This window comes from Carettochelys insculpta, chromosome 10 (genome assembly GCF_033958435.1).
Source record: "Carettochelys insculpta isolate YL-2023 chromosome 10, ASM3395843v1, whole genome shotgun sequence".
Taxonomy (NCBI): domain Eukaryota; kingdom Metazoa; phylum Chordata; order Testudines; family Carettochelyidae; genus Carettochelys; species Carettochelys insculpta.
Genome location: NC_134146.1, coordinates 19,716,913 through 19,728,164, shown reverse-complemented (window position 1 = coordinate 19,728,164; position 11,252 = coordinate 19,716,913). Strand labels below are relative to the sequence as shown.

Genomic DNA, 11,252 nt, shown 5'->3' with positions numbered 1-11,252 from the left:
ACATGTTCCTATATGGATATTTTAACATATTCTGATGTTTCTTTTTCTAACAATGGACTGTCACAGTCTGACTTTTTTCTCTTTTCTCTCATTGCTTTTTTTTTCCTATTTCTGGCTAGATATTTGCTTTTTTTTCATCCACTGTAGGTATCTCAATAATATTTCATGAGCCTTTCTCATCACTTGTAAGGCTGTTACATCTCCTTGCTATCTGTAGTGCCTTGACTTTTTAAAAACTTCTCTCTGGAATTAAACTGTACCTGTAGCTTAATAATGGAAATATTAAAGAACTTTAGAAACCAAGTTTAAAAATATATATAATAATTTGCAGATTTGTGAAGATATTGGAAATCTCTGCTGTCTTATGCCAACAGAGGAAACAAACAAAATGCAGAGAGCTGGGAAAGAAATGAGAGAGCGAGAGAGAGAGAGGATAAAAGTCCAACCTGGAGGACCTCTTGCACCTCTCTGTCCTGGCAATCCTTTGCGTCCATTAGCACCAGGATCTCCAGAACATTCAGATGGCCCTGTAAGTTGTCCAGGGGATGGGAGATGGGGGGGAAGGAGGAGAAGAAGAAAAAGCTTCATCGCCATGAATTCAAGTCAGTAGTGGATCCACAATTAATGTCTTGCTAGATTTGCTATTAGTATTATTATTGGCCATATCATATTATATTATATTATATTATATTATATTATATTATTGACCATATTCTTAGCTCATGCAAACTAGCACAACTCACTTAAAATTTCAGTGGTGCTTTGCCAATTCCCATCAGCTGAGGAACTAGCTTAGTTATTTCTGTTGGATGATCTGGAGATCCTCTCTTGCTAAAAACATACAAAATCTCACTGTTTTCCAAAACCAAAACTCACCCGGAGTTCCTGGTTTTCCACAATCCCCCCTGTTTCCAGGTAGTCCAGGTTCTCCTGCAAGTCCTGGGTGACCTGGTGGTCCTCTTTCCCCTTTTCTTCCCACTTCTCCTGGGGGACCCTAAGAAGCAGCAGTCAAATACATTTTTGGATAAGAGTTTCAGAAAGTTAAAATGCATATTGAATTATCAGCATTTTTAAATCACATATTTGAAAGCCAAGATGAATATAATCATAGCTATTTGTTGTGAGATGATCTGCAGACAGAAGATATCAAAGTATGTGACATGTCTGCTCCTAAAATCTTATTATGCACCACTGACAGCTTCAGAGAGAGCTTAGTTTCTAAAACATTTAGTTAGTGTATATTTTAAATTTCTCACAAAGCAGTTCCTTGAATCTCTGGTTTCTCTTCTCCCATAACTGGTGTCAGTATTACCAAACACACATTTACACAGCTATGAAATGGCCACACTCTGATGGCTATGGGAATTAAGCTCTCCATATACGTCCATGTGAGGTGGTGGTCGGGGTGTGTGTGTGTTTGTTTATTTATTTATTTTCACCTTCCTATGAATCATCTGGTTTAGGGTACTATCAAAATTAGAGGAATAATTGATCAACCCAATATAATATAATATGTTCCTACACATAGAAACAAGATAAAGAGAAGTTACTCGCCTGTGTAGTAACGATGGTTCTTCGAGATGTGTCCCTGTGGGTGCTCCACAGTAGGTGTCGGGCTCGCCCCGGCGCCCCAGATTGGAAATTACCAGCAGTCTCCATCGGGTCGCGCATGTGCCGATGCGCGTTGGTCCTTCGTGCGCTTTCGGTCACGTGCGTGATCTGGTCCCTGCCAGTTCCTTGACCAACTGCCCTGGATGCTTCTGAAAAACACAAAACAGAGCTCCGAAGTGGGGAGGAATGGGTGGGTAGTGGAGCACCCATGGGGACACATCTCGAAGAACCATCGTTACTACACAGGTGAGTAACTTCTCTTTCTTCTTCGAGTGGTCCCCGTGGGTGCTCCACAGTAGGTGACTACCCAGCAGTGACCCCAAAAAAGGAGGTGGGTACCCAATTTATGTGCAGCTTGCCCTTGAAAGAACTGCTGTTGATAGGCGTGTATCCTCATCAAACACCCGGTGCATGGCATAATGCTTGGCGAAGGTATCGTAAGATGACCAAGTCGCCGCTCTGCAGATGTCTCTTAGCGCGATTCCCTTGAAAAAGGCCGTCGATGCTGCCATTACTCTGGTGGAGTGAGCCCTGGGTGGAACTAGCAGAGGGGTCTTGCGAAGCTCATAACACAGTCTTATGCAGGATACGATGTGATTTGAAATTCTTTGTGAGGACAGGCCTTCCCCTTTTGACCTGGGTGCGAGGGACACCAGAAGTCTGTCTGTTTTCCGGAAGGGCTTAGTTCTGTCTATGTAAAAGGCCAAAGCCCTCCTCACATCTAGTAGGTGCAGCTGTGCCTCCTTGCTGGAGTTGTGAGGCTTAGGATAAAATGAGGGCAATACTATGGGTTTGTTAATGTGGAACTCTGAGGAAACCTTTGGAACGAAGGCTGGGTGTAATCGTAAGATCACCGCTTCCTTTGAGACTACTGTGCAGGGCGGCATTGCCATTATAGCTGCAAGTTCGCTCACCCTACAGGCTGACATAATCGCAAGAAGGAAGGTTGTTTTCATGGTAAGTAACCGGAGGGGTATCGTGGCCAGTGGTTCAAAGGGTGGTCCCGACAGCATGTGGAGGACCAAGTCCAAGCTCCATGATGGTGGCAGCGGTTTCCGAGGGGGGTACAGGTTTGCCAGCCCCTTTAGGAACCAAGTGACAATAGGATGGGCGAATATGGTTGGCCCTTCCTCTTTGTGTTGAAACTCTGATATAGCTGTGAAATGGACCTTTAGTGAGGATAGGGAGAGCCCATCTCGTTTTAGCTCCAGCAGGTATTCTAGAATTACAGTTATAGGGACGTCCAAAGGAGCTAACTGCTTGGAAGAGCACCAGGAGATAAATCGTTTCCACTTCTGTGCGTAAGTCCTTCTAGTGGAATTCCTTTGACTGAACTCCAAGACTTGTTGCACTCCCTCCGAACATGTGCTCTCTAAGGCGCTGAGCCATGGATTAGCCACACCTGTAGGCAGAGTCCTTGAGGATGTGGGTGCACTATGGACCCCTGAGCCTGCGTGAGAAGGCCCGGCACTACCGGTAGGGGGAGTGGCGAGCGGTGAGCGGCATCACATGCGCAGAAGCAGAGGGAACCATTGCTGTCGGTCCCAGGTTGGGACTATAAGTATCATGTGTGCTCTCTCCCTTTTGGCTTTCTCCAAAACCTCGTGGATGAGTGTTGTGGGAGAGAACGCATAGAGTAGAGGGCCCTTCCATGGATCCCTGTCCTATGCCTGCTCTGGAGCAGTACTGAGTGCATTTCTTGTTGTTGTGAGTGGCAAACAAATCGATTTGGGGAAACCCCCATTTGTGAAATACTTGTCGTAGCAGATCAGCACAGATCTGCCACTCGTGCGTGAGCGCAAAGCGTCTGCTGAGTTGGTCCGTCTTCACGTTGTGGACACCCGGTAAGTATGAGGCTTTTAGCGTTATATTGTTGACAATGCACCAGTTCCACAACCGGACCGCCTCTGCGCATAGCGCGCAAGATCTGGCCCCTCCTTGTCGGTTGATATAAAACATGGTGGAGGTGTTGTCGGTATTTATCTCGACTACTTTGCCTTGCAGGTATTTTCGAAAACATCTGCACACATTGAACACTGCTCTGAGCTCTAGTATATTTATGTGCAATGTCTTTTCCGTGGGGGACCATAGCCCCTGAGTTACCTTGTTGCCGATGTGCACTCCCCATCCTATGTGGGTGCATCTGTTGTAAGAAAAATCGTAATTTGTGGTTGGTGGAAGGGCACCCCTACTAGCAAATTCTTGGGATCTGCCCACCATGCCAGTGACCTTCGTACCTCCGTTGTGGGCGATACTGCCCTGTGGATGGTATGGAGTATTGGTTTGTAAATGCTCACCAATCAATGCTGGAGGCCTCGGGTATGCAGCCTGGCATTCTGTACCACAAACGTGGTGGTCGCCATGTGCCCCAACAGCTGTAGACATGTTAGGATTGGCACTGTGGGGCTGTACATCATTACTTGTACCAGGGATTTGATGGCATGGAAACAGGCATAAGGCAGGTACACTCTTGATGTAATAGAGTCTATGCGTGCCCCTATGAACTCTATATTTTGCATGGGCTCGGTTTTTGATTTCGAAAGGTTGATAACTAGGCCCAATGAGGCAAATGTGTTTGTAGTGATGCGTATCATGCGTAGGACCTCTGCCTTCAAAACCCCTTTCAGTAGGCAGTCGTCCAGGTATGGACAAATGAACACACCCTGCCTGTGTAGGTAAGCTGATACTACCGCCAGCATTTTGGTAAAAACTCCAGGCACCGAAGAGAGACCGAACGGAAGAACTCTGTATTGGAAATGCTCCCTGCTTACTGTGAATCGGAGAAAACGTTTGTGTGCCAGGTGAATTGTTATATGAAAATACGCATCTGGTAAGCCGAGGGCTGCAAACCAGTCTCCATCATCCAGTGCTGTGATTATGCAGGCAATTGTAGTCATCCTGAAACGCTGTTTGCGCAAATGCCGGTTGAGGGCCCGTAAGTCCAGGATTGGCCTCCAGCCTCCTGTCGTCTTCTCTGTTAGGAAGTATCGTGAGTAGAAGCCTTTCCCTTGGAATTGTTCCGGTACTCTCTCCACTGCCCCTATAAACATGAGATGGTCTACCTCCTGTTTTAACCTTGCCTCGTGAGATGGGTCCTTGAAGAAGGACCGGGTGGGAGGTTTCGGTGGTGGTACTGATTGGAAGGGGATCGTGTATCCCGTGGCTATAATTTCCAGTACCCATTTGTCTGTCGTGATGTTTTGCCATTGAGAGTAGAACGGTTTGAGCCAATGGTGGAGCATGTGCTGAGATTGGCATTGAGAGATGGTCTTGATATTGCAGTCCTCAACATACCCATCAAACTTGCTGTCTCAGGGCTTGCCCGGAGGGTGCGCGACCCTGCTGGGGGCGACGTCTGGGGGCCCTATGCTGCTGCTGCTGTTGGTGGCACCCCGATTATAACCCCGTTGATATTGTGTATGCTGTGGTTGATAAGCGTAACACCTTTGCTGTAGGTAAAACTTCTTCCTCCTGTACGGGGGGGTGTATATACCCAGGGTCCTAAGTGTGGCTCTCAAGTCCTTGCTGGAGTGTAGGACTGAATCGGTTGAATCTGCGAATAACCTTTGTCTATCAAATGGAAGATCTACGATTTTTGTTTGCAGATCTCTGGGAATACCGGACGTCTGGAGCCACAATTCCCTACGCATTACCACTGCTGTGGCTGTGGAACGTGCTGCTGTGTCCGCCACATCCAGGGCAATCTGAACTCCTGCTCATGAGGCTGCGTAGCCCTCCTGGACGATCGCTTTCAGCACCAGTTTCTTGTCCTCTGGAAGGAAATCCATGAGGGAGGTAAGTCTGGAATAGTCGAAGTTGTGGTTTGACAGGTGTGCGGCATAATGTGCCATTCGCAGTAGTAAGGTAGAGGAGGAATAGACCTTCCTGCCAAACAGGTCTAATTTCCTCGCATCTTTATCTGACCCTCCTGACTTATATTGGGGTGTCTTGGATCTATGCTGTGATGATTCGACCACCAGGGAATTTGGCTGGGGGTGGCTAAACAGGAATTCCATGCCCTTGGCTGGAACAAAGTATTTCTTATCCTCCCTCTTATTCGTGGGTGGGATGGAGACCGGAGTCTGCCATATGTTGGTGGCTGATTCCATAATCGCTTCATCTAGTGGGATGGCGATCTTGGATGAAGCCGGGGGTCTCAAATTTTTCAGGAGTTTATGATGTTTTTCCTGCATCTCTGCTATTTGAATGTCCTGTGTTTGTGCTACCCTTTTGAACAGTTCTTGGAATTGCTTAAGGTCGTCCGGGGGGGAGATATCCCCAGGGACAACTGCCTCATCTGGGAAGGACGAGGAGGCATCACTATGATATACCTCCTTTAATTCCTCAGGTTCCTGACGCTGTTCGTATGCTTGCTCTTTTGAGGGTTCTGGAGGGGGGTCCAGGGCCTTTGGACCAATTTCCAGCTGGGAAAGCTGTGATCTTCCCACAGAGTGAGACTGTGTGAAGGGGTGTTGGCGAGGTGTGGATGGGGATCTACCCCCAGATCTGGACCCCCTGTGCCGGTGTTCAGTATGTTAAGGACGGCCCTAACAACAGGGGCAAGGGCCCGGTGATGGAGATCTGGACCACGACCGGAATGTGTACATATGGTGCCTAGAAGGGTGTGACCTCCGTGATGACGTTGACAATGGCGGAGATGCTCTGTGATAGTATTCATAGGGATCCCTACTGGAGATTGGTGAAAATTGTCTGAGCCAGGGGGATGGTGGTTGAAGGAACAGGGATGGAGGTCTGAAGCAGGCTGTTGGAGTTGCTGCCCGGTGTATCTCGACGGGGGGAGCTAGGCGATAATGGTAATGTGATGATATCCAGAGATGGGCTGCGGTGCCGGGTTTTGGCCTTTGCTTTTCCCTGTTGCTGAGTAGCAGGTGCCGCCCCCTCCAGTGCCGGGGACCTCAGCACCATAGTCGATGCCGCGCTCAGTGCCGCTGTGCATGGTGCCACGTGGGTAGCTTCCTCCAGCACCACTGGGTCCCGTGCTGGGTACCCTTGCTCCAGTGCCGTTGGTGCCGTGGGAGTCGGTGCCACCAATTTCAGTGCCTGCGGGGCCCTCGGTGCCGACTGCTTAATGGTCGGAGGCCCTTGCGCAGCTGTGTGCGCTGCAGTCTTCCCGCTATGAACAGCCAACGGGTCAGGGCCCTGTGCTCCACTCAGCCCACTCGCAGATGTCACTGGCAAGGATTGAGCTGGGGAGAGCTTCTTTTTGTTTTGCACAGAGGAGGTTAGGGAAGCCGCCTTCCTCTTGTGCGACCCTGAGGGTCCCTCTTTATGGGGCTTCTCTGATGGTCCAGGTTGGAGGGCCTTATCAAATAGAATCATCTTCAGCCTCATTTCCCTGTCCTTTCGGGCTCTAGCTGTAAGCTTAGAGCAATGAGGACACTTTTGTGGAACGTGGGTCTCCTCGAGGCAACGGATACACTTGCTATGCCCATGTGAGGCAGGCATGGCCTCATGGCATGACTCATTTCTTAAACCCCGGTGAAGACATTGCCCGGGCGTTTAAGTCTTTGAATGTTAATAGAGCACTTAACAGCTAGTCAGTCCTGGAACAGATAACATTCGCGGCCTTAAGATAGTGGACCGCCTGAGGCGGCCACCTCTGTTCTTTTCTCTTTTTCTTTTTTTTTAAACTATATACACATCTAACGCAGAACTTCAACAGTAATAACTAAACTATCAACTAATAACTCTTAACAATAAGAAAACAGTTTTATCTTTCTCAGGCGTTGGAGCTGGAGTGGATTCCGTCTGCAGCCATTGGCAGTTGAGAAGGAACTGGCGGGGACCGGATCACGCACGTGACCGAAGGCGCGCGAAGACCGACGCGCATCGGCACATGCGCGACCCAATGGAGACTGTTGGAAATTTCCAATCTGCGGTGCCGGGGCGAGCCTGACACCTACTGTGGAGCACCCACGGGGACCACTCAAAGAAGAAGTAATGATGCCTAGATAGCATAGGCCTGGGCCTGGTATAAGAATCAAGATGCACAGATTAGATGACTTGCCTATGGTATAATACACCATATAATCCAATCCACACATTTCAAATTATCTCATGCCACAAGTAAAGCAGATTACAGTTAATCTGCACTTGGAAAAGTGGGTGTTAACTGCTCATGGACTTGCATGTGTGACATTGACTTACAGTCATTTGGCCAAACTTTGTCAGAGAAAGTTCACCTATTTAAAGAGTAACAATGCATGTTGCATCATGACATTACTACTTAAAAGCTGTCTTGTTTTCTTTATATATGATAAATGGCTTTTTTTTTTTCTACAGCTCAGTAATACTCAGACAGAAAAAATTTTAAGTACCAATTCTTAATCTCAAAGGCCATGCTTACACTGCAGCGATCTCTTCCAAAAGATGATCTTCTGAAGGCTGTCTTCCAAAAGATCATCTTTCAAAGGATCATGTCCACACATAAAAAGCAGACCAAAAGAGCCATCCTTACTTCCAAAACAGTGCATCCACACAGCCACAGCCGCACTCTTGAAAAAATGGGCCAGAAAATGTTGCAGATGGGGTTGCATGGTTGGAAAGCCCTCCCAGGAGCACCGGCAACACACTGCCTTAAAGAGCCCCTTCCACCCAGCCCCTCCTTGCATGTGCTGCTGAGGCCTGCTCAGCTGTTTACGGTGAAGCTGAGCCTGTCCTCGGTTCTGACCCTCGCTTGTGAGAGCAGTGGACCCACAACAGGGGCAGACCCACAGGATTGCCCGGGCTCACCTGCTGGCCATCTTGCTGGCAGCTGTCCTCCACCTCCTATGGTGCTGGAGACTCATGACTGGGGCCCCAACCCACCCCAGCCCCTACTGCATCACCCCCGGGCCATCTGGCACATCTGGATCCACCCAGAAAGTTCTGACTGGTGGGGCAGGGTAGTCCTGGCCAAGGGAGATGACATGCGCTGGCTGCAGAACTTTCCCATGAAGAGACACCTTCATGGAGCTCTGCAGCTGGCTCACCCCCATCCTCCAGTGCCAGAACTCCTGGATGTTGCTAGCCCTCTCTGTGGAGAAGTGCATGGCCTAGGCTTATGGAAGCTGACCACCCTGGACAGCTACCACTCTGTTGGGCAGCAGTTCGAGGTGGGCAAGTCCACCACTGGGGCTGTCATCTTTGAGGTAAGGCACGCTCTGCGCCCTGGCCCAGCAAGAAGAGGGGAGGGGGGCTGTTGGGCACAGGGGACCCTTGCGGGCTAGGGTGTGATGGGTTGGGGCAGATGGGCCTAGCTGCAGGGGAGCTGTGACACCCCCCCGTACACAGGCCTGCTGCTGGAGCGGTGGCCCGGGAGGGGGGTGCAGATGGTGTGGCAGGGAGGGAGGGTAGGGAGACAAAGCCTGGGAGGGGGCAGGGGCACCCCTGTGCACAACCATGAGTGTGCTCGCTCTCTGTCCTCTGCAGGTCATGACAGCCAACAACCAGGTTCTGCTTGGGAGGTTCGTAAACATCAGGGACCTGGATTCAGCTGTCGCAGGGTTCACCACCCTCAACTTCCCCCAGTGCTTTGGAGCAATTGATGGTGTGCACTTTGCCATCAGGGCCCCACACCACAGCGCTGGCTGCTACGTGAACCACCAGGGCTACCCACTCCGCCGTGCTCCAGACATTGGAGGACCATCAGGGATGGTTCATGGATATTTATGTGGGCTGGCCAGGCTGGGTGCATGAAGCATGTCTCATCAGGAACTCTGCCCTGTACTGCAGTATGGAGGCTGGGACCTACATCTCCCAGCAGGGGTGCACCATTGGGGAGATCGCCATGCCTCTCTGCATGGTGGGTGACCCAGCCTACCCTTTGCAGCCCTTGCTTACGTGGTCATACACAGGCCACCTCACCCCCTCCCAGGAGCTCTTCAGTGGCTGCCTCACATGGGCATGCTACCTGGTCGAGTGTGCCTTCGGCCACTTGAAGGCGAAATTTAGGTGCCTCCAATGGACCTTGACATCAAGCTGGAGAATATCGCCCTGGTCATGGGGGCCTGCTGCTCCCTCCACAAACTCATTTAGCCAGAGAGGAGACTTCCCCAGGGGCTGGATGGCCAAGGCCAGCCTGGATATGAGCAGCCTGCTGCAGCCGCTGCCCACAAGCTCCACCACGATGGGTTCCACATCTGGGAAGCCCTCTGGGAGACTTTTGCCCATGGGGTGGAGTGGCCCTCACCCAGATACCCCCACAGATGCCCCCACCCATCCACCCCTCACTGTCTCCCGTCAATAATCAGGGACACGGGGATATTGCAGTTAGATACCTTTATTACAACTTAAAAACTTCTGACCAATAAAAAAACATGTTAAACTATTTATAGGTGTACAGGGGGTAACTATTTACATTGGGTGGTCATTAAATGGGGGGACGCTATTCCAGGGAGGGGGTGGAAGGCCACGAGCCCCAGTACTTACAGGGGCCCCTCCCGCCCTGGGTTCATGGTCCCAGTTGGGGCATGGAAGGTAGGAGAGGGGGGCCACTGGTTCAGCCTTGGCAGGGAGGAGGCGGGGTGGTTGCCTCAGCAGGGCTGGCCCTGGCCGTGAGCCAGGCTGCATGTCCCCAGAAGGCACTGGAAGATAGGTGGCGAGGGCCTCAGGGACATCAGGGTGGTGGTGTGTGGGGGTGGGAGGCTGGCCCGGCAGCTCCACAAGGGCCCTGCATATGGTGCAGAACATGCTCACCATCTCTGCTCATGTGTCCCACTGCCAAGCCATGTCGGCCTCCTCCAGCACCAGCTGTCTCTGCCCCAGCGTGTTCTGGTGGCAGAGGGCAGCTATGTAAACAGCGGCATCTTCGTCCCAGCTGCAGCATTGGGCCTTCTGGGCACAGGCCCACTGAGAAGAAGGTGGTGGGGCAGGTCCAGCCCTTGCTCCTTGCTCAGTCCCCCATCCCAGCCCTAGTTGCCGTGTACCCCACCTCTCATGGGTAGCTGCCCCCACCCTGACCCGAGGGACAGGCATGTCCTGGGATGTCCCCATGTTCCCTGCATGGTGGCCCATGCCACTCATGGCCTCCGTGATGCCTTGGGGATGGCACTTGCCATGGTGGGGCCCCCTGCCCTGGCCTGGGGAACAGGCTAGCAGGAGACAGGGGTGTATCGGGGCATAGGGGAGTCCCTGCTGGGGTGGCAGGTGAGCTGGGTGCAGCCTGTCCCACCCAGGTCCCCCATGCATGAATGTAGCTTGCAGCACTGTCCACAAGGGCAGGTGCTGGGTCTCACCTGCAGGCATGCCCCTGTGTCAGAGATATGTTCTGAGGTCAGGCCAGGGCCCGGGGGCTGGTGTATGCAATGCACTGCACACTTACTGGAGGGTCCCTTGAAGAGGTCAGGAGATGCCCGGCTCAAGTTGGACGGCTGGAGGAGGCTGAGCACACCTCCATGACCAGGGACCACTCTGACTCGTCTCTAGACAGGACCTCCGGCTCCAGGTCTGGCACCCTGGCCTGGCTGGCAGATGTGGCAGGGGGCTCCAGGGCTGTGGTCTGGAAGGTGCTGAAGGGTAGGGAGCTGTCCTCACCCACCCAGAGCTTCCACAGCTTCCGATAATACAGGCAAGTGGCTGTGGCCCACCCTGACTGTCTGGTGCTGCCCCAGGCCTGCATGTATCCCTGGCATAATTCTTTC

General features: G+C 51.4%; 1 protein-coding gene across 2 annotated transcripts in view; it reads left to right on the top strand.

Moving 5' to 3' along the window:
* The window catches only part of LOC142018157 (uncharacterized), a 40,164-nt gene extending 30,257 nt beyond the window's left edge, over positions 1–9,907 (top strand). For both annotated transcript variants that reach the window (XM_075003634.1, XM_075003633.1), the window contains 3 exons: positions 5,217–5,406; positions 7,356–8,762; positions 9,043–9,907. In XM_075003634.1, coding sequence (XP_074859735.1) covers positions 7,971–8,762; positions 9,043–9,309 — 1,059 coding nt within the window. In that variant the 5' untranslated portion in view covers positions 5,217–5,406; positions 7,356–7,970 and the 3' untranslated portion in view covers positions 9,310–9,907. The remainder of the gene's footprint in view (positions 1–5,216; positions 5,407–7,355; positions 8,763–9,042) is intronic.
* The last annotated feature ends 1,345 nt before the right edge of the window (positions 9,908–11,252 follow it).